The following is a 24049-nucleotide window of genomic DNA, read 5'->3' as shown; positions in this document are numbered from 1 at the left end:
GTCAACTGAAGAAAGACAATGAAACTGCACGATCCATGGGACCTTTGCAGTTCAGAGGCATCAAAAGGGGCAGCCAGTCACGGAGGCCCTGCAGAAGAGGTGGAAACCAGCCAGGTACTTCACACCAGGCTTTCCAACAGACGCTCCAGGCTGACTCGCAGGCGCAACAGAGTCAACAGAAGCAGTCCTGGCAGTACCAGTCAAGGGGGCCAGTCCTTTCGAGGAAGAGGAAATGGACGTGGACAGCATAAAAGAGGGGGCCAGCAGCCCGCCTCTAAATGACTTCAGAAACACCCGTGTGCCCGCCCACAGAAAGGACCCCGGGGGGCAGCACGTACAAAGAGGTCAGGACACAATGGACAACTACCACCACGTGACACCAGTGGGTGGAAGATTAAGACTCTATCTCCAGGAATGGAGAGAGATCACATCAGACAAATGGATTCTAAACATCATCCAATACGGGTACTGCTTGGAACTGGAAGGAAGACCAACAAGCAGGAGACCAAAGCGATAGCCACTAACAAACAAACGGCTACAGCGGCTTCAGGAAGAAGCGAGAGAGCTCCTTCAAAAGGAGGCCATAGAACGGGTTCCCTTCAAAGAAAGAAACAAGGGAATATACTCAACGTATTTCCTCGTGCCAAAGGTCGACGAGACAATGAGACCCATTCTGGACCTCAGGTTCCTGAACACATTCATAAGAACACAAAAATTCAAAATGACCTCCCTGCAGGAGGTGCTACCGCAATTGCAGATTGGGGACTTCATGGTCACGATAGACCTCAAGGACGCCTACCTGCACATACCAATGAACGTAACGCACAAACATATGCTCAGGTTCACGGTCGGAGACAGCCACTACCAGTTCACGACACTAGCCTTCGGTCTAAAATCAGCACCGAGGGTCTTCACGAAGTGCCTCGCGGCAGTCGCAGCGCACCTACGAAGGAGGGGGATACACGTATATCCTTACCTGGACGACTGGCTAGTGAAGGCAGACTCGTACCAGAAATGCAAGAAGGACGCACATACAGTGACGAAAACACTGATAAACCTGGGGTTTTCCATCCATTGGAAAATATCATCAATGGAGCCGGAACAAGTGAAGATCTTCTTGGGGGCACATATCAACACCTTGCAGGGCAGAGTGTTCCCCAGCAACAAGAGAGCAGGGGCCCTGGTGAGGGAAGCTCGCCTCTACCGGAAGGGACAAGCTCGGACAGTGAGGACTGCGAGCAAGATCTTGGGGATGATGGCATCATGCATCCACCTGGTACCAAACGTACGCCTACACATGAGACCCATCCAAGAATGGCTCCAGGAACAATGGTCACAAGCTTCAGGGAGTTGGTAGGATCTAGTGGTTGTGACGCATGCAGTGCAGAAGGAAATGGCATGGTGGACCATGGAGAACATAGCAAAGGGAAAGCCTCTTACACCCCCAACACCAACAGTGACCATCACCACAGACGCATCCATGATGGGATGGGGCGCTCACATGGAAGAGCTCAAAGTCAGGGGTCTGTGGACTCCAGCAGATGCGTCGAAGCACATCAATTATCTGGAATTGAAAACAATCTTCCTTGCGTTGAAAGCCTTCCAAACAAGACTGTACAAGCAGAGGGTATTGCTGCAAACAGACAACACCACAGCGATGTTCTACATCAACAAGCAGGGTGGAACACAGTCAACAACGCTTTCGACACTGGCGCAGGAGATATGGAGATGGGCCATCCCCCTCGGGATAGACCTACTGGCCATACACCCACCAGGGAAGACTGGCTGAGCAGACAGACATCAACATCCCACGAGTGGGAGCTCAATGCCCAGGAGACGAAGTGGTTGTTCAACAAGTGGGGAACGCCATCAGTGGACCTGTTTGCAACACGCCAGAATGCCAAATGCCGAAGCTTCGCATCCAGACAACCCGAAGAGGGGTCCCTTGGGAATGCCCTATGGATAGATTGGTCCGGGACATTTGCTTACGCTTTCCCCCCGATACCACTGATACACAGAGTACTGAGCAAGAGCAGAGCGAGCAACATGACCCTGATACTGGTCGCACCACAGTGGGCCAGACAGACATGGTACTCGCAGATCATGGAGATGGCACAGAGTCCACCCCACAGATTCGGCAGAAGAAAAGACCTGCTCTCCATGCACAACGGAGAGGTACTGCGCCCAGAGCCAGAGAGCCTGAGCCTGGTGGCGTGGCTCCTGAGGACATAGAATTCGCACACTTGAGACTGCCTGAGAGCACCCTCAGGGTCCTTCGGGAGGCACGAAGGCCCAGCACACGGAAGTGCTTCGGGGCAAAGTGGAAGAGATTCACAATATGGTGCAGGAAGGAAAGACTTCACAATAAAATGAAGGACTCCACAGTGCTAAAATACCTCACGCACTTACTGGAGAAAAAACTCAGCTCGTCCTCCTTAAGAGTCCACTTGGCAGCGATAGTCGCCTATACAAGGGGTGAGATGGGCAGGAGCTTCTTCACCTCTCAGGTTGTGAAGAGATTCCTGGAAGGAGCGAAGAGGATCGCACCACCCAAGCGGTTACCACCACCGGCATGGAACTTGAACATAGTCCTGACGGAACTCATGAAGGAGCCCTTTGAACCGCTCCACAAGGCCTCACTAGAGATGCTGACCATGAAGACCGCTTTCTTGGTTGCGATAACGTCCCTACGACGAGTGAGCGAGCTTCAGGCGCTAACTCTGCAGGAACCATACATACAAATACACAATGACAGGGCTGTGATGAGGACGGACCCACACTTCTTGCCAAAGGTGGTGTCCAGATTCCATATGAACCAGTCCATACAGATTCCGAGTTTTTTCCAAAAACCAACAAATAGTGCAGAGCGAGCCCTTCACACCCTAGACGCCAGAAGGGCGGGCATGCACTATATCGAAGGGACAAAAGGACACAGGAAGACAAAGCAGTTCTTCGTGTCATTCGCCAACAGTTTCTTGGGAAAGGCTGTAACAAAGAACACTATTGCACGATGAATCGCGCAAACAATCCAACTCTGCCACAGGCGGGCAGGACAAGAGCTGGCAGAGGGACCACGTGCCCACTCCACTAGGAAAAAGGGTGCGACAATAGCCTTCCTGGCTAATACACCCATACAAGACATATGCCTGGCGGCAACATGGGCTTCAGTGCACACATTCACGAAGCACTACTGCGTTGATGTTCAAATGAACAAAGAAGCACAAGTTGGACAAAAGGTGCTCCAGCACATATTCAAGAACCAAAGCTCATCTTCCACCCAGCCGCCACAGAAATGAGAAACCGCTACAAAATCTATGCACAGCATAGTGAATCCAGAAAGATTCACGCTGCAAAACGAATAGTTCCTTACCTGTCGGTGTAGTTTTGCAGCTTGATGATCTTTCTGGATTCACTAGCGAACCCACCCACCTCCGCCAGAAAGATGAGGCTGGAGAGAGAAAGAGGTGGTCAAAAAAAAAAACATAGAATAAAATGGATGACTTTTATACAAAGCGGTTAAAAGAAGTTTCACCTACATAGAACATTGCCATCACTTCGGAAACTAAAGAAACACGGAAAAAAGAATCCGAAGATGGCGCCCAAGGGTGGGAGCTTCCGCAGGAAGCATGCCGACTTCACCGGAAATACACCCAGGAAGGGGTGACGCCGACGCCCACTTGGGCGACGAAAAGCAAAAAAAAACAAAGAAAAGACTAAGAATCCGGACCGAACCACAAGACCGCGGAATATGCACAGCATAGTGAATCCAGAAAGATCATCAAGCTGCAAAACTACACCGACAGGTAAGAAACTATTCGTTTCGCAACCTTGCTCAGACACTATGATATGTTTTTGTGGTAGAGACCAACATTTTCAGAAGAATCTACCTCATGAATGGAGGCCACATTTCTCTGAGTTACTGCAGTGAAGTTATGCATGCTGCTGCCAATTCACCTGATTTAATGGTCCATGTGTGCTTTCTGGTGGATACTTGCAACTGCCGATTACTTGCCTTTGGCTCGTCCCCAAGCGACGGACTGAGTCCAGAGAACTTCAACAGTAGTACTCCCTTATGCCGTCAGGTAATGTAGCCAAAGGGGATGATGGACGGAGCGGTGAACATTGCAAGCACTCACCCTCCGTCAACTGATCTGGGTTTAAACCATCATCATTCTTTAGCTCACTCCGTCACCCCAGTTCAGACATGGCCATATGCAAATCAATCTGACCATGTACCCCATGGGAACAGTCCAGCCCAAACTGCCAAGCCATGTCTTCCCTGGACCGTAAACAAGCTTCCGAGGACCGGTTTCTGGCTAATCAGCTGTCATCAGCCAGGCTAGCTTTAATCCAGTGGCATAGTGAGCAAGGGACCCACGTCTGGGCATACCCTGCCAACTGAGGGCGAACAAATAAAACCAAAGGGGATGATGGACGGAGTGTTGAACATTGCAAGCACTCGCCCCCAGTCATCTGATCTGGGTTTATTCCATCATCATTCTTTAGCTCACTCTGCCCCCACAGTTCAGACATGGCCATATAGCTTGAATCCAGTGGCAAAGTGAGTAAGGTACTGTAGTGAAGTTATGCATGCTGCTGCCAATTCACCTGATTTAATGGTCCATGTGTGCTTTCTGGTGGATACTTGTAACTGCCGATTACTTGCCTTTGGCTCGTCCCCAAGCGACGGACTGAGTCCAGAGAACTTCAACAGTAGTACTCCCGTATGCCGTCAGGTAATGTAGAGCGGCTCTATATTTACACTATACCGCCCTGGAAGTGACTCAGTGGAGCTGCATGTAAGCTCCATTCCCAATTTTTGTCGCTCTTCTAGACATTTTCAAAGTGATTAATTATTGTGCTAGGGAATTGTGAGAAAGTGGCTCTATATATACTGGACCAAGGTAAGGTACAGTGTGTATAGACCACAAACCCCAGAGGTATAACCAAGGTTAAAGTCAGGGCTGACCTTATTCTCAAAAGTGGTAACTTTGCCGAGCAGTAAGCGCTACAAAAGGGGGTGGTGATGGACAAAGCATCTGAAACAATCAAACACTCACACCCAGTCAAAAGATCTGGGTTTAATCCATCACCGTTCTTAAGCCCACTCCGCCACCCCAGTTCAGACGAGCAGTAAGGCAGTACCAGAGGACAGTGTAAAGCATTTGTTTTACACACTCAAGTCAGCAAAATGTTTCACACACTCTAGGACTGAACTCCGGCCAATTGTTTTTATATCAAAAGATATAGTTTTATTTTTAGAACAGGTATCAAAATATAATTTTCTCAATATACGTGATCTCAGGTAATTACTTTGCCGAAAGGTAATAACTTTGTAAACACAATAGGTACAGTGGTTGCAGTAGGCAACACAATTTAACATTGAGCTCAATAGGTTTTTCTACATAAATGCAGTTGATTACTTTATAGATTACTTTTGTAATTCCAGGACTGGATCCTAGATTCAGTGCTGGGATCTAAGCTGAAAACAGTTTAGTAAAATAGTTTTGGTTATTGCAATGATTTTTAAAGAATATAAAGGTATTTTAAAAGTAGACAGTTAAAAACTTTTCAGTGAAAAATTATCAATGTTATCCTATGGAAGGAAATTCAGGTCACAGGTAAAGTAGGTTCTCGTAACTTTTGTAATCCAGGACTGGACTCCTAGGTTCAGCTCTGGGGGTCTCTACCTAAGACAAGTAAGTATTTGTTTTAGTAGTTGGTACGATTTTTAAGGAATATTTTTAATTTAAAAAATTACAATTTCAGAGATAAGCAGTAAATGGTTTCCTATGGGAGAAAATTCAGGTTATGGGTAAGTATAGTTATAATCACTTTTGTGGTTCAGTACTGGGCTGAAAGGTACAGTACTGGCTCCTCTCCTGATCCCAGGTGAGTAATTCGAAATTCTGCTGATTTTATAGGATTATTTTAGAGTTTCAAAACTTAACACTTAGAACATTTTTCGAGTCAAACCAGTCAATGTTATCCTATAGCAGGAAAGTGAGTTAACGGTTTCCAGGTGAGTACTCGACTGGTGAAGTTAAGGTTCTGGGCATAGACTCAGGGGTCTCTCAGGGTCAGAAAGGTACAGTAGTTACACCCTTAGCGGCACAGGGGCAGCTGGGGGCAGAGAGAGTAGGCCCAAGGCAATCCAATGGTGGGTAGGGGACCTTCGGTTGGTGGCTGCAAGCAAGCAGGCCACGCGGCTGTGGGAGCTCAGCTCCTGGTCACTTACTCAGGGCAAGTGGGGGAGTAGGGTAGTAGTTGCACTTCCAGCAGCACTCGGGAGGCTGTGTGCTTTTGAGCCATCTGGTGCTCAATGTTAGCCAACGGGAAAGTTACAAAGTGAACAAAGGCTGCAGGCTCTGGGACGGGATTCTTCAGGTGCGGCCACCACTTCGAGTGGTAAGTTGGGATCTTGGAGAAGAGGTAGGTACCCCAAAGGAAGGCACCGCGAACGTGAGGCACCGGGTGCAGGGGTGTCTTTTGGCGTCGGGAAAGCTTACCCTCATCTGGTCGCGGTTGGAGGGGTCCCTGGTTCTGAGGCTGCAGGCGTCTGGGTTGTCTGGGAGGGTCTTTGGGCACTGGACTTCGGGTCCCAGTTGCCAGGGGGACTTCCTCGTGGTCTTTGATCGCTCGGGCACGGGCCGGGCTTGGTGGGTGCAGAGTGGGCTGGATTTGCGGTTTCTGGCTGGCACCAGGGGTATTGCTGTTGGAGCAGTCTGTTAGAGGGTCAAGGCAGGCAGATCCTCTGAGTTGTCCAAGGCTGCTGTCCGCAAGAGTCGCCGGGATAAAGCAGGAGCAGGTTCCCCGATCGACTGGCCGGTAGGGCTGGGGCCAAGTTAGTTGGTGTCGTCCTGGTAGCAGCTGCACGACTGGTCTTCTTGATCTTCTTTTCTTATCGGGATCTGAGGAAGGAAGGTTCAGGGTGCCCCTAAATACTAAGTTTGGGGGTGTTACACATAAGGCAAGGGCAGGGACCAATAGGTCCCTGTCCTGGGGTGGGTACACCCCCTAACCTGCTCCTCTCCTGTGGGAGGGGGGCAGGAGCCTAGCTGTGATTGGGCAGAGCTCCCCACCTTCAAGATGGCCGGGGCCCAGGGTCGGGCTTCACCTCGCCTCCCCCCACCTGAGGAGTGGGGCTGGCACAGGCTGGCACCCCCCCCATTCCTGACGTAGTTATTCCCGCCAGTCTCCCTGTCAGAGTGGCGGTCAGGACTGGTGGGGGCTGGTTGCTGGGTACAGCAAATGGTCTGGGGAAGCTCACAGAGGCGGCATGCCTTTTGAAGCTCTCCCCTGCCCATCCTCGGCACCTCGCCCAGGATGTGTATTGTTGCAGGCCCAGGAGAGCGGGGGCTCTCCTACCCAGGGGTCCAGCAACATGTCTGCTGTGTGGCAGCCTCTGCAGCCACTCAGCCCAGACGTGGATTGTAGGTTAGGTTTCCAGGGGGCATCTCTAAGATGCCCTCTAGTGCGTTTTACATTAAATCCCACACTGGTATCAATGCGGGTTTAATATGCTGAGAAGTTTAGTGCCAAACTTGTCAGTCTTCAGTGTAGCCATTATGGTGCTGTGGAGTTCGTGATGACTACCTCCCAGCACCATATACTCTTAATGGCATCACTGCACTTACAGTGCCCAGGAATGGCCCTGGGTGTTGTAGGGGCACAGGGCTCATGCACCGGTGCCCACACCTTTGGCATAGGGCACCCAGCTAGAGGGGTGACTGAAGTATGCCAGGGCAGTGGATTCTGTGGGCATGGCACACCGGGATGTGTGCCATGTCGACTCTGTTTGGTTCTGTAGTTAGACACTCAGCCTGCAAAGACAGTGGGTGGGTGTCAGGGTACAGGGCCCCTGCGGGTGGCACAATAAGTGCTGCATCCCTCAGGGGTCTTCCCTGGTCACCATGCCCTGGGTACCTGGGGTACCATTTACTAGGGGCTGACAGGTGGCCAGAGTTGCCAATTGGGTTTTAGTTTCAACACAGTTTTAGGGAAGGAACACAGGCCCTGGGTACCTGGTTGGCAGGAACCCAGGGCACACTCAGTCAAAGCACATCAGCTATGAGAAAAAAGTGGGGGCATACCCATGCAGGAACGATGGCACTTTCTTACAGTTGTTCTGAATTGCGTAGTAAAGGTATGCGAACTACCAACGAGGTCGTACTAACAACCGCGTTGTAATGGCATGCGTACTAAAGGCATGCTAAGTAACGAGTGCTATTCGTTTGGACAGTCTCATTTTGGATGCCCTAAACTCCTATTGAAGCAAATGCATTTAAGGCCTTTTCTGAATTCGGGTTTGCTTGGAAGATGTCAAAGGATCCTGCACATTTTATAAGCAGGGTCCCAATTTCATGAGCATGCTTGCCCACCTCGAGTTCTTCATATGCAAATAATGGAAGCTCAGCTTTTGTTGGCATCCAGAAAGCCTTATTGGCAAAGTGTCTGGTTTGCCTGCAACACAAAGCAGGCACAATGTGGTGCTGTCATTCATGTATCCCAAACTATGAGGCAAAAATGTAGCTGCATCATATTGGAGTCAATTAAGCAGTGTATAATTATGCGATATGTTGTAATTGGTAGCATGATGCTCATTAGCCTGCCAATACTGTAGCCTGATGCTGAAAAGGCTGAGGGGGGTGGCGTTTGATGCTGATTGAGAAAATTGAGAGATTTCTCTACAAACAACCGGTGACTCTGGAAATGCAAAAAAATGCTTTCCCACTAAGACGCTCGAGGGAAACCGAGGTAACTCTCGAAAGTAGGTAAGGTCAAGATGAGGTAGGCACATCTAAAGCTTTCTTTTTTACGTTAGAAATATATACTGTAAAATACTTAATGCACACGCATCGGAAAGAGTGGTTACTGCTCAGGTACAATAGAACCTGAGCTAAAGTTCCATTCAGATTATTACTTCAGTTTTTTCTAACTGATGAAAAAGCCAAAATGTCACCAAAAAATATGCTTCTGTAGTAGGGGATCTCTGTGTATAGTCATAATCTAGTGAATAGTCACGCCCATGTGCGTGGACCCCGGAGCAATCAAAAATAATCTCTTAAGTGATTTTGCAGTTCTGCATTTTTTGACAACTTAAGAGAGAATTTAAAGACCGATAATGCAGCCTATTTCCACAGGCTACACTGTCCAGTACTTCAACTAGAAATTCCACCAAAAAACCACACAAACAGCACAGCTTGCCCAGTTTCCTCCACAGAGAAACTTGCCTCTACCAGCAAAAGCCTCTGGGATGATAGAGAGGAAGGTATGGACAGACAAGCCCCATAGGATGCCATTATGTGGCTGAAACAGTATACTGTGCCTTTAAGAGAACTCTCCAGAACTTCTCCCAGTATCCCAGAATGCACAGCAGGTCCCTTTTACTTTAAGTTCTTTTTTCCGGCTCCTGCAAGCACGACCTTAGAGCATTGAGCTCTCCCTTTCAAGGGTTTATTTGGTGATTTTTCACTTTTTCTGTGTAGTGCTTTTTATTAAGTACTAAGCCTTTTTTCTTCCCTGTGGGTGCCCTGTATTGTCAAAATGCCTCGCTTATTTTTCAATTGCCCAGAGTGTGATAGGAAGAAGGCCAAATCCGACCCACATGGAGTGTGCATCGTCTGCCTTCCCTCCTCTCATGCCCCAGAGGAGTGTGATATCTGCAAAACCTTCTCTGCCAGGACCCTGAGAGAGAGGATGAAGATCAGGCTCCAAGGCCTCGAGGACAGACGTCAGAAGGCACAAGGTGGGTCAGGGCATGCTTCATCTGCCCATGCTGAGGCCTCTGGGGGGGCTCCCCAGGGGCAGGAAGTCCAGCAAGCGTCCCCATACTTCACCAGTGTCTATTGCATCGACTACGGCATCGAGGGGGATGACAGCGGTCTGTTCCCCATCTTCCCGGGGCTCTGGGGAGAAGCGGCATCAACGTTCGGCGTCGAAGGAGCTGAACAGACCACCGTCGACCGCATCGTCGTCAACGTCGTCGTCGAGAAAAGGCCCGGCGTCGGCTCTCGCCGTCGAGGCGACACCGCCGTTCGCTGTCGGCAAAGAGGAGAAGATCGGTGTCGAGGGGATACCCGCCGTCGAGGAGGCTCCACCGGTCGACGTCGAGGACGTTCCTCGACATCGAGGCGGCGTTCTTTGATGCCAAGGAAGCACAGGAGGTGTCCTGACGCTAGGAGGTCGCCGGTTGGTTCGCCATCATCGCCATGGAAGAAGATAGTCACCAGGCTCGGTGTACTCAGTAGTGTATATACCTACTAAACCTAGGTAGCCTAACCCTCTTCCTTGGCCAAAGGGTCCGCCTCCGCGGAACCCCACCCCACCCCACCTCAACTTCCGCCACCGCCTCTTTCTTCCATTCCTCCACCTGTGGCTCCACCCTGGACGGCTTTGTTGCCACGATATCCAACGACGCCTAAGGGGACCCCTCAGCCGAAGCTCCCGGCCAGGCCACCATCGCCTGCTCCTGTGAGGCCTGGGGATCGGCCGAGAAGATCGCGCTCCCGCTCCGGCCGGAAAGGGAGATCGCGGAGCCGTGGCCGGTCGTCATCTCTATCTAGACGACGTCACAGGAGGCGCAGATCCAGATCCCGTATGGATTCGTCCACCAGGGATTATTCACCGACACTGTAGGAGTCTCCAGGGACGAGGGTGTCGCCCGTTGACGATATAGTCTCTTTCCAGGAAGTGCTGTTGAGGGGTGCGGCAAAGCTAGGGATCACGGTGATCTTCGAGACGCTCCACAAAAAGCATCTGTCTCGACCGCTGCTGCCGTTGGTACCCGGATTGGTAGAGCCCGCCAAGGAGTTGTCTCACTCCGGCGGTGGCGAAGGCAGCTCCCTCCAGGCTCCTCAAGAAATACCGGGCTCCGGAATCTGACCCGGCTTTTCTTCGAATGGACCCAACACCAGACTCCGTTATTGTGACGGCGGCTAAGAAGCAGCATACCACCACTCCTTCAACAGTACCACCTGATAAGGACAGCCGTTGGCTGGACTCGGCAGGCAGAAAGGTCTGTGGGACGGCATCTACCACCATGAAGGCTGCTAGTGCCGGGGCTCTGCTGGGGCCATATGATCGTGCCCTACGGGAGTCCCTCCAGCAGTACGCTGAGCTCCTCCCTCGTGACAAGAAAGAGGATTTTCTGGAGATATTAAATGAGGGGATGATGGTGTCGAATCAGATCATCAGCGTGGCTGCTGATGTGCATCTCCTGGCGGCGCATGGATACTGCCACGGCATCAACCAACGACCTCACGCTTGGCTTTGCCTCACCTCACTCAAGCCGGAGGAGCAACAGCGGGTGGCCAACCTGCCTTTCTGGGGGGAAACCCTGTTCGGCAAGCATGCGGACGATGAAATGGCCCGTATGAAAGCAGAAGCCGAAACCCTGACGGCTGTCGGGTTAGAGAAGCCTGAGAAGAACTACCGCCCGTTCCAGAAACGGTTCGGAGCTTCTGGCAGAGGGTGAGGGCAGACTTCGGGACAGCAGCAACAACAGCAGCAGCAGGTCCGGAAGCCCATCAAGAAGCGCCAGAGGGGCAGAGGAGGCCAACAGTCCGCAGCAACGACCAAAGGGCTGGCTGGGTCTAGGCCCTGAGCGATTACTTCCCCTACATCCGTTACCCACTCCGGTGGGGGGAAGCGTTCAATTTTTTCTGGCAGAGTGGAGAAAAATTGCTCAGGACAAGTGGGTGCTGAATATTGTTTGCAATGGATACAGTCTTTGGTTCACCAGCCCGCCTCCAGCTATTCCGCCGGTGAGCTGCGCGAGCTCCAGGCAGAGGCCGACATCCTATTAAGGAAAAGGGCAATAGAAGATGTACCTCTGCCTCAAAGGGAAGAGGTCTGTACTCAAGGTTCTTTCTGGTTCGCAAGAAGGACAAGAATGAGTTCATGCCCATTCTGGACTTGCGGCAAGCAAACAAGTGGATTCGCAGAAAGATTTCGCATGCTGTCGTTGCGGCAGATTTACCCTCAGCTGCAAAAGGGAGACTGGCTTTGTGCTATAGACCTACAGGATGCGTACTTCCCTGTGCCCATAGCACAGAAACACAGGAAGTTCCTGCGATTCCAAGTCGGCGCTAATCATTATCCATACACAGTACTGCCATTCGGGCTGAAGTCTGCGCCCAGGACGTTCTCGAAGTGCATGGCAGTAGTAGCTGCACACCTGCGGAAGAACAAGGTGTTTGTCTACCCGTACCAGGACGACTGGTTGAGCAAGGCCTCCTCCTTATCGGAAGCTCAAGCACACTACTAGAAGACGTGCGTTCTATTGAACAAGCTGGGTTGCACATAAACATGTCCAAGTCTGTCCCGACTCCGGTCCAATGCATACAGTACTTGGGAGCCTCCATCAATACGCTGTCAGCAAGCGTGTCTCCTTCGGAGGAGCAACGGTTATCACTCCTTCGGAAGGCTCAGGCTCTTATGACTGCTCCATCTACAACAGTGAGGACGGTGTCTTCTCTACTGGGGGTCAATGACCTCTTGTATCTTCCTCACGCTCGGCTGCACATGAGACCACTGCAAGAGTGCTTGGAGGATCAGTGGGATCAGAGGACTGGTTCTTGGGACGACACGATACGACTGTCTCTGCATGCTCTTCAGTCTCTGAAGTGGTGGTGTTCAGCAGAGAATCTCCTCAGAGGGGTTCCCTTCCACAAGGACATTCCCACACAGACGATCGTGACAAATGCGTCTCCACGGATGGGGAGCGCACTCCGGAGACTTACAGATTCAAGGGACGTGGTCTCCGTCGGAGTCCACGTACCACATCAATTTCCTGGAACTCAGAGCTGTTCACTTGGCACTGAAGGCCTTTCATCCGTCCTTTCAGACCAACTCTGCTTGTACAGACGGACAATACGACCATGATGTATTACCTCAACAAGCAGGGGGGCTCGAGATCACGCACTCTGTCGCAGGAGGCGCAGGCGATCGGGCACTGGCTTCTGGCCAGAGGACTGACTATAACGGCTACCCATCTGCCAGGTGTGCAGAATGTTCAGGCGGACGCACTGAACAGACTGATTCAGGAAAACCACGAATGGGTCATAAACTACTAAGTGCTGGGAGAAGTCTTCGCAAGGTGCAGGACTCCAGATGTAGATCTGTTCGCCACCGCCGATAACAGCAAAAGCCGAGACTTCGCTTCCAGGTACTACCAACAGGGGACGTTGGGGAATGCCCTATGGATCGACTGGTCGAACAGCTTTCTGTACGCTTTTCCACCCATTTCCCTGATTCCGGTGCTAATCAAGCTGTCCCGGTCCAGGGCGCGGATGATACTGATCGCCCCGGAATGGCCCAGACAGTGGTGGTTCACGGACCTGCTTCACCGGTCTCTTCTTCCTCACATACGGTTGCCGTGTAGGCCGGACCTTCTCACGAAGTTCGGGGGGCAGATGATGCACCCAAACCTCTCGTCTTTGAATTTGGCGGCATAGCTCCTGAGAGAGTGCAATTTGGCCATTTGAATCTACCCGAAGATTGTATGGACATACTGAAGGAGGCTAAGCGACCTTCAACTAGGACTTCCTATGCTTACAAGTGGAAGAGATTCTGCGTCTGGTGCAAGTCCAAGAACTATGACCCTACGACGTGTAAGGAGGATGTCATCCTTCCTTATCTTCTATATTTGGCACAGTCTGGCCTTAATTTCCATTCCATTAAGGTTCATCTCGCTGCATTGACTGCCTACAGGAAATGCCCTTCACAGACTTCCTTCTTCCAGATCCCTGTGATCAAAGATTTTTTGTAAGGCTTGAAGAAAGTATTCCCTCCTGTCTGGCTTCCTTCGCCTTCATGGGAATTGAATGTGGTGCTGTCCAGATTGATGAAGAAGCCTTTTGAACCTATTCATAAGGCTTCGTTGCAGCACCTGTCCTGGAAGGCGGCGTTCCTCGTGGTCATTACATCGGCCCGCAGGGTGAGTGAAATTCAGGCGTTGTTGCCAATAACCTTATACTGTATTTCATGCTGCTAAGGTTATGCGTACTCACCCTAAATTTCTTCCCAAGGTTATTTCTGATTTTCATGTCAACCAGACCATAACTTTGCCTACGTTTTTTCAGAATCCTTCATCTCCAGCGGAAAGGTCTCTACATTCCCTGGATGTTAGGAGGGTGTTGAAATTTTATCTGCATAAAACCAAAGCTATTCGTAGGTCAGACCAATTGTTTATCAATTATGGATCAGTCAGGACCGGACTTGCTACCTCCAAACAGTCCATTTCTAGGTGGATTGTGTCATGTATACAATTGTGTTACCAAAAGGCTAATAAGACCTTAGGAGGTAAACCTAAGGCTCATTCCACCAGGGGCAAAGCTGCCACGACTGCTTTGCTACATAATGTTCCAATTGCAGAAAGCTGCAAGGCGGCCACTTGGAAGTCGGTCCATACCTTTGCTAAGCATTACTGTCTGGACACTGATGCCAGGACAGACGCTCAGGTTGGGCAGGCTTCGCTGCGAAATCTGTTCGCATAGTAGTGGTGTTATGTCTTTATTCCCCACCGCCGCTTTGGTGTGGGGATGGGCTTGCCGTTCTATTCACTAGATTATGACTATACACAGAGGTCCCCTACTATAGAAGGAGTAGTTTCTGTACTGTAACTCTAGTTCTGTAGTAGGGGTACCTCTTTTATAGTCATAAGCGCTCGCCCTCCTCCCCGGTGGAGAAAGATATTCATGTAAGGAATGCTACAGGTCGGGCGTGTTACGCCTTCAAAAAGAACTGAAAGTAAAAGGACCTGCTGTGCATTCTGGGATACTGGGAGAAGTTCTGGAGAGTTCTCTTAAAGGCTCAGTATCCTGTTTGAGCCACATAATGGCAGCCTATAGGGCTTGTTTGTCCATACCTTCCTCTCTATCATTCCAGAGCCTTTTGCTGGTAGAGGAAAGTTTCTCTGTGGAGGAAACTGGGCAAGCTGTGCTGTTTGTGTGGTTTTTTTGGTGGAATTTCTAGTTGAAGTACTGGACAGTGTAGCCTGTGGATATAGGCTGCATTATCTATCTTTAAATTCTCTCTGAAGTGTCTTTGCAGTTCTGCATTTTTTGACAATTTAAGAGATTATTTTTGATTGCTCCGGGGTCCACGCACATGGGTGGGACTATTCACTAGATTATGACTATAACAGAGAAACCCCTACTACAGAACTGGAGTTACAGGACAGAAACTACTCCATCTATTTTAGCTGAATTGTTTAGCAGACCAAATAAAAACATTGAAATGCACCTTGTTTTTTCAATTCTAGTACATTCCCCAGCAGACATGGGTAAGCAGAGTTTATAAAAGTTTCTACAATTTAGCTGGTCAGTATTGCAGATTTTGGAGAACAAGGGCATTGGTGCCAGTTTGAAAAACAAATTCTGATAAACACAAAGCCAATAGGTCTTGCCTTTGGGACCCCTTGGCTTTGCCTATGCCATTTAGCGATGATGTATACCAATTGCAATAAGCTGGTTCCTGCAGTCAAAAGCTTATATTAAATAAGATGCAATAACCGTACTGGTACTGTCATTTTGTAGATGCACGCATGCGTCACTATGAATGTGTGTCTACGAAATCAGGCAAATAAATGAATATATAAATAAAATATAAACTGGACCAAGCGGGTGAGAGGGGGTATGCAATGGGGACCAGTAGAGGGTGGGAAGAAGCATGTAGTGGATGGGGAGTGAAGGAAAAGCAGCACACCAGGGGGAAGAAGCAACATTAGGGGCGTGGGGAATAGCACACAATGGAGAAAGCAACATGGAGCACTGTGAAATTCGGAAAGGAGAGGCATACGAGACAGACCTTGCAGATTGGGGACAGATCTATTGACCTCTGGGAGAAGTCTCATGCTAAGGACACCTTTTGCCTCAGAAGCCAGCTGAGTGCAACATACTGCCCTTCCACCAGCACCAGGAGAGCCTTTGTCCCGAACTTATGCTGTCACGCAATATGTGGAATGCAGGAGTTAAAACAAAAAAGAACACAAAGTCAGCTTTTAAGCTATACCCTTCAAAATAAATCTCTGTTGCTGGATTTAAAAGACCAGCTAGGAGGGGTGGGGACAAACAGTCCTGGGTGTGGGCATCTGAGAGGTGAAGCAGCACAAGCGGGAGAGAGCTAGCAAAAACATGCACTCATGGAGTTCTGAATGAAAAAGAAAAAAGCAGTTCTCTTAATATGTGCAGTGGAAGGATTGAAATCATCCAATCGTAAGAGTTGTAAAGAGGTTATGCTCCAGGGCAAAGAAAACGCACAAAAAACTTGACTCTTTGAAAAAGATGCAAGCAAATGAATGATAATAAAGTAAGCAATGGTAAGTAATGGATGGGCTGAAAGACCACTGTAAGCGCACACTAGATCTTTTGCAACCAGACAACTAGCACTGTTTGATAGGCTCGACCTAAAGAGTAATTCCCAAGAAGTGAGCAGTGGAAGGTTAGAAGCCATCCAGTCCAAGAGGTGGCAAAGAGGTTATGCTTCAGGGGAGGGGATAACTCAGAATGAGGAAGCTGGGACAAGGCAAGCTATCAACTAGGTAAGCCAATGTGAGTGGCAAAAGGAAGCAATAGGTGTGCTATAAGCCCTCTAGGCCTCAGCACAAAAAAAACTTTAGAGGGCTTACCACCAGTGTGGTATATGCTCCAATACAAGCAAAGTATTGTAGACTAGTTTCTTTTTGAATACACCAGACCAACGTTTAAAAAAAAAACAACATATAAGGGAATATTTCTTTTCAGTCTACATTAATAGGAACATTTAAAAAACAAATATCCCATCTGCTGCTGACTCAAAAGACTGGAGTAGCTGCACTGCGAATTTAGGGTTACTGCACTTCAATAAAGCTAATAAAAACTGTAAGTAACATTCAGAATTTCATGGCTGGCTGAGAATAATACCATGTAGCAGGCCAAGTAAGTAGTAAATGTACATAAAGAGCAAAAGTTAATGAATATTTAGAGTGCTTTATTTTTTGTGTGCACGTGTATAGGTTGCTATGTACGTGTGACGCACAATGTAAATAACATTTACAATACTGGATATGTGTTCTATGTACATGGGATATACACTTTTAAATACATTTTGAGTGCCAACAAATGGTTTTGTGCAGTATAAAGTACATAATGCTTAGAGTGCCATGAATGTAGACCCAGATCTCTGTACTGGGGTGAATGTATGACCTTGTTCTGCATTCTGTCCATCAGTTCTTTTTCAATGTTCATTTAGCATGTATAACTGCAGCATTTAGAATGCCATGCAAGTCCCTTCCAACAGCATGATCAATTGGAGCCCTGCTGCAGATGTTACTCATGGATATGCTGCACAATGTAACACACTAAATGCCATGTCTACCTTCCTTGCACAACGCCAGCAAAACACAACAAACGTTTGGATTTATTCAATTTGTTTCACATTTGATGCATGTTGTGCAGCCAGGCCCTTGAAGCTCCCCTGCCACAGATTGTTCTTCCTGGCAGCGGTGTGAACACCTCTGCCCAGGAATGGCTTGGTTTCTTGGCGCGAAGGCTCCCACCCTAGGGGTCCAGGAACATGTCTCGTGGTGGCAGGCTGGTGTGTACCAGTCAGGGAACCCACCAGAGGCTGGTCGTTTTTCAGGGGGCATCTCTAAGATGCCCTCCAAGCGCATTTTTCATTAAATCCCTCACTGGAATCAGTAGGGTTTTAATGTGCTGAGAAGTTTGTACCAAACGTCAGTTTTCAATGTAGCTATTATGGTGCTGTGGAGTTCGTAATGAAACTCCCAGCACCCTATACTCTTAATGGTAGCACTGGACTTACAATTTCTAACAATGGACTTAGACACTTTAGGGGTACAGGGCTCATGCTCCTGTACCCTCACCTCTGGTATAGTGCACCAGAGGGTTAGAGGGTTGACTGATCTATGCCAGGGCAGTGGGTTGGAGGCACACAGATGTGTGCCATATCTACTCTTCACTTTGCTCTGCACCAAGACCGCAGCCTGCAAAGGTAGTGTGTGTGTGTGCAAGGGTACAGGACCTCTAAGGGTTGCACAATAAGTGCTGCTGCCCTTAAAGGCCTTCTCTGGTTACAGTTGGGTACCTGTGGTACCATTTACCTGGGGTCACCTGTGGCCAGGGATGCCAATTGGGTTTAGGTTTCAGTGCAATTTTAGGGAAAGAACACAGGCCCTGGGTACCTGATTAGAAGGAGCCCAGGGCACACTCAGTCAAAGCAGATCAACAATTCAGCAAAAAGTGGGGGCAACCATGCAGAAAGAGGGCACTTTCTCACACCCTCTTTAGTACCACTTACTAAAGACTTACGGAGGTTCTAAAGGCCTAGTCACTTGAGGATCAAGTGACCAGTTGTTTTGTTTTGGGGAAAGAAAACTGACACTGGGTTCCTGGTTAGCAGGAACCCAGTGCACTTAAGTCATATTTGCATCAAATATCAGGCAATAAGTGGGTGGGGGGAGGGGGGTGACTACTGCAACAAAAATCTAGTTTCCTACAATGCAGTGCTGTAGATTCACGTCCCCACCATCTTCTCCGGACACCTGTGTCCGTAGCAGTTTCTTTTCTCTTCTGTTCTTTACTTATATGCATGGACATCTCTTTACTTACAACTTATTTTCTCACTCCAGTTTCACCCGCCATATGTGTAAACAATCTGACAATGGAATTAATTCCCATGTGCATTATCACCAAAAGGAGTCACTCTACCTCGTGACTCGAAAGACTTCTTTAAAGAAAAATAACTTGCACACATCCGAACCAAACATCAGATGGCAGGAGTATGCAAAGCATGTGAATCTACAGCACTGCATACCACAGACAGATGCTTACATGTTACGTAACATTTTGAGTGCAGCATTTGGAAGGGTCTTGTGTTATCCACAAGGAAGTGATTTAGGAGAGCCAGGTGTGATTGAGCAGGATACTATGTGTAGGCTAATACTTGGGACAGCACAGGAAGGTTTGCTCTAAGCGCGAAGCATACAATTTACTTCCTTGTGGGTTAGAGCTGGATGCAGAGATCAGACACAGCCTCTTGTCAGCTCAGTGTAAAAGAACCTAGATGCCCTCATTTGAAGGCTAGCTGTGGTCGAGGTAGTCTGGATAAAATTGCCTGAGTTCGTAATCAAAGTTTGTTTAATGTTTAGGCTGTCTTGGTATTCAAGAAATGGGAGGAATGCAGCTAGGCTTGGAAGTTGACAACAGTGGACTAAGAAGGATGGGGGAGGGGTCCTGGTATTAATTCTAATTCATTCAGACAAGCGGTGATTTAAAGATTATGTAAATTGTTATTTTTACAGTGGCCCTTATCCTTTATATAATGTATATCCTGGGCAGCAAACTTATTTACACAATGCCCTAAGACATTCATTATGTATAACTAAAACGCAGATTGAATTCTTCTACACAAACCTACACTAACCTATATCTGGCTGTATTAGCATTCTCTTTTTGTCATGTTTCTGTAAATTGTTCTCTTTTGTAAAAAAGCTGGTTTAAATTCTATTTAGTGTTTGTACTGGCCATGACACTTTTGTCCAGTGTCCCCAGGTTGTACATTGCAATTTGGAAAGATGAAATCTGTTCAAAGAAGATATCTTGGTGATGACGCGCACCCTTCTGTAACTTCTTGTGGGCCCAGTCAAGATGCCTGCTTTCGATGATAATCTCCACACTAGAATAAACATGTTTCACTGGCAGGACGTAATCTTAACAAGTAAAATGAAACTGTGTGAGTGGTGCATGACGCACTAGAATAGTGTAGCCACTGCCTTCATAGCTGGGAAGCATTGGTCATAGATCTGGCTGCACTCAAACACCCCTGCCCTTAACAAATGCTAGGTTCTGAACTAATTGGCATTGTCCTTTCGGTTTGCAACTGCCAGATGTATTCTTGTTGTCTTATTTGCAGCAGGGACCATGAAACAGATGTCTCAGCAGGACTCGATGAACGGGCCAAGCGGGTGCAGGTCGGACCACTGCCGGCCTGATGAGCAGAACTGCCAGCCTTCCATGCCGCAAGAGAGACGGCCTCCTTCAACAGAGCTTCCCCAGTCCTGGAGTCAGGAGACTTATGCTCCTGTTCAGAACAAAGGTTACACCCTGGCCCAACACAGACAAACTGAAGCCATTGGGGTAGATGGAATGCACAGCAGGTCAGTCTGGACTCAATGACTTTAATTCCTTGCATTTGTGACATGTTGGGTGAAGCAGAGGAGGCATTTACTTATTAAAGGTATTCCACGCACTCTTCATGGAGAACCCTTTCAAACTGAGGCATGGTCAAATGCCTTGAGTGTCCCTGATATCAAAGTACTCTGCTTTCAGTTTTGTCTCGTGAATACATCGGTTTCAAACGTTCAAGTGACAAAAATCTTAAGATGCCAGATTTCACTTGACTAAACAGACGCACAAGCACGCACCCAACTTTCACACTCGTAAGCAGATTCTGCTGAAGGTTTTTAAAAAACTTTGACAATTACAAAAGCAAGTGTAATTAATCCTTTTGTTTTAATATTCTCTCAATTGAATGAGAAGTGCGCTAAAAGCAAACTTGCTTCCTCCATAAAGTTCTCTGCAATGAAGGTGCTTATGTGAAAAGGGTTGCCTTATAGTAGAGCTGGAGTGTGGCAAGTTCGTAATTGCAGTTTTTTCTTATGAAGGCTGAGAAACTTCTAATCGGCGTTCTCACCCTTGTGTTTGGAATACCTTTATGGTTGATGAAGGTTTTCCAGAAATTAGATTAACACGCTTTCTGTCCAATTTCTTTTTTCTGCTCTGCATCTTTATTTGGATAGACAGTTGAGGTGACTGGATGCTAACATGGAGTGGACTCTCGTATTTTCGCCTCTTCCTTAGATTCAGGCGACATTTGCGTTTGAGTTTTTCCCCTTTCACCCTTCCAATTTTTCTTATTTTTTGTCTGTTTTAATTTGATCTGCCAAGCGATTTCATGCTCAGCCGTCTGTATCCTGGGACAGTTTTGCCAATTGCAGAAATTGAACATGATTGAGGAATTCAAAAGTAGAATTTCTGGTCTCTTGTGTGGTGGGGGTTGAGAGGAATTTTCTACACCAAATGCCTACATGTTTTGCAAAACCTATTCCTGTCAAATTTGCCTTGGGGCACCAAGCATCTCTTTCCATCCCAGTGGCCCTTCACGGTCATCCAGTTCAGTGTTGGAAAAAAACTGGCATCAAGAAAAGTCAGAAAAAACTGGCATCAAGGGAAAGGGCCATTTAGTCACAGGCATGTATGTGCCACACTCTCTCCTGCCCCTTCCCTTCTGCCCTCAGACTCCAGCCCACCACTCTCATGGATTACCTGCCCTCCACTTACAAGAGTCCTTTAACCTGGTTTAAGTTGTTGTAGGAGGGATTGTGACATTTGTGGCCACTTTCCCAGATGGTGGTCACCTTGAAGGCTATTCCAAGGTAGTTGAGCTTCAGCCTTCCAAAGAGTTGCCTGTGTAAACTCTGTGTCCTGGGAGGAATGCAGTCAGTCAGATGTGCTGTGATGTAGAACGAGTACGCAGTAAGCGTAATCCCTTTGGCTCTGCATGGAATGTGGAGCAATGCTCCAATCCCACTGACTCCTTTCTCTGATTTCCTTTTAGGAATGAAAGCGCTTATGCTGCCTCAGTGGAAAGGTCAGAGGGCATACACACCCATAGAGACCACTTTGAGGAGCGAGGGGAAGAGTACTCCACAACCAGCAATTATGATCTGAAGCCCCAAGTACACTATAGCTGCTGCATATCTCCTCGAAGAGGTCAGGAAATGTTATTTGAACGTCAGGAAATCCTGCTTGGCCAGTGTGATTGTAGAGCCCGACAGGGGAACTTCAAGGGTTCTCCTTTAAGTGACCCTGACTTTATACAGAGTGATAAAGCTCACTATAATGGATGGGATGTACCACCGTGCCCTAAATCTTCAGACACTTCTAGTAGTGTGGAAGAGGAGTCCTGCAAAGATGACCACAATACTCACACAGATTCTTGGAAGGAAGTGTTTCCTGAGTCGCCAGCAGGAAATGTTCACTGGGGTTCCGAGGATACGAGGAGTACCAATTGTCCGGAACACACTGGCAGGACCAGGAGATCTGGTTCTAATAAGAAACCAATCCTCAAAGACCTCAAGATGGAGGAGACAAAGGGGTTGAAGATAAAACCTGATACTGAAGAGCATGCGCAGACCACAAAAGAAAAAGTTGAAAACTCTTCCACCATTGGAAATAAAGCCAGGATCTATTCAGGCTCCTCTCCTAGTCCTGATGGATCCTTATTAGAGGATAAAATGTGTGGTGACAACAGTTACACCAGAGTGTCTGAGAAACCTTCTAAAGAGAATTCAGCAAGACCATGTGAGAGCAAGTTTTCAGAGGCCAAGGACCTTCCTCCCATCAAACGAAGTAACTGGATTTTTATAGATGAAGAGCAGGCTTTTGGGGACAGAGGCCAAATCGGAGGAAGAAGCCGTGCGTTTAAGGATTTCACTGTCCGAGGTGGTCGAGGCAAAAGAACCTACAGCAGTGCCAGAGGCCGGGGCTTTCGTGAGTTCACCCAGATTAATGCCTTCACAAGAGGCAGGCCTATACGACGCAGAGTAGCCAGTGAGACACCTAGTGAAGGGTCTGAATATGAGGATCTTCCCAAGCGTCGGCGAGAAAGGGGTTCTGATAATGGCAATGAAGATTTCCTTCCTGAAAGGGAAGGCAGGGACCTACAGAGAGGCGATTTAAAAGACTCATGGAGGTCAAATAAAATTTACTCTGATCCTAGCAGTCTTGACTCAAGGTTAACTCAGAGAGTCTTTGGAAGGTCACTGCCACCCAGGCTATCTGGACAGAGAAGTTTTGAATCAAAGGAGTGTCTCAACTGGCGGGGAAAAAGCAACCGTTGGCAAGGAAATGGTCTTCCATCTGAAGCATTTGGATATAGAGGTTTATCTGGGAGTGACTATGCGCATGATCCCAATCGGTTTTCAGACTCCTTTTCTGTTAAGATTTATCATGAATACCAAGGCAGTGAGCGGTCTTTTATTCAAGAAGAATATGATACAGAGGGCATGGACAATAGAGCTTCCAGGAGGAGAAGGGCCCCTCGGCAAGACAAACCACCACGTTTCAGACGCCTTCAACAAGAGAAAGACCCTGTTGGCCAATTGACTCATGCGGTTGTGGAAAATGTAGTTCAGATTCAGTGGCCAGGGCAATCCATATTGTCTCCATCAGACAGAACTGGTCCACCTGTGACAAGATCTCCAGAGCTGGCCAACCATAACTGCTCAGATCATGCCATTGAAGAGTGGGAGACTGCTTCTGAAAGTAGTGACTTCAGTGAGAGGCGGGAAGGCCCGCCAGAGGTGGATGGCAGCCTGTCAAGTGGCAGCTTGGGTGAGAAGCGGGAGATGTCCAAGAGGAGTTTCTCCAGCCAGAGACCCCTCATGGACAGGCAGAGCCGCAAGGTGGAGACCACTGGGTATGTGGAGAAATTGGTAAAGTCTAGTGGGAATAGTGCTCAAAACTACCCCAGTGGATCGCCAATAAAGACCGAAAGGTAAACCCTAGATTTGAAAGTACAGTCCGTGCTTTGTGAAACCTTGCTTGGTTAAAGTTTAGTTGCACAGATTTGTTTGCATGCAGATTCCTAGACAATTGGACGTGCATACAGTTGACTGAAATTGGGGTGCACAGGCTGTGCTTCCTCAATTGTCTCAACTTTCAGTGCGATTTCCAGCTTGCCTGCCAATATTAGACTGAAAATCAGATGTCGGGCATTTGAGCTTGAGGCCTAATTATTTCCAAATATTGTACCGATTTCTGAAATTGCAAAAATACTTGTCCCAGGATTGCAGCGTGCTTTTTCTTACTGCAGAAGGGGAAGATAACTGTGGTGTTTTCTGTGCCACATTGTTGATCCTGTATCACTTGAATGTAAGTGTTTTGCTACTTGATCAAAGCTGGCTGTCCTTGGAAACCAAATCTCAAATCTTTTTTCTCCCAATGAGTTGGGGCTCATATGTCTTTAATTGTGGATGAGCATTGTT

The 24049-nt window shown here is 48.2% G+C and overlaps 1 protein-coding gene across 4 annotated transcripts in view; it reads left to right on the top strand.

Annotated features, from left to right (window-relative positions):
- Nucleotides 1–24049, top strand: part of PRRC2B (proline rich coiled-coil 2B) — a 657801-nt gene that overhangs the window by 364140 nt on the left and 269612 nt on the right. For 3 of the 4 annotated variants that reach the window (XM_086924792.1, XM_086924791.1, XM_086924790.1), the window contains exon 16: nt 19915–20158. In XM_086924792.1, coding sequence (XP_086780918.1) covers nt 19915–20158 — 244 coding nt within the window. Of the gene's footprint in view, nt 1–19914; nt 20159–21618; nt 23560–24049 lie in introns of all 4 variants that reach the window. The other variant, XM_086924793.1, reaches the window with a different exon arrangement.

Source organism: Lissotriton vulgaris, chromosome 5 (genome assembly GCF_964263255.1).
Source record: "Lissotriton vulgaris chromosome 5, aLisVul1.2, whole genome shotgun sequence".
Taxonomy (NCBI): Eukaryota; Metazoa; Chordata; class Amphibia; order Caudata; family Salamandridae; genus Lissotriton; species Lissotriton vulgaris.
Note: the sequence above shows the minus strand (reverse complement) of the source record. Positions and strands in the feature narration are given on the sequence as shown.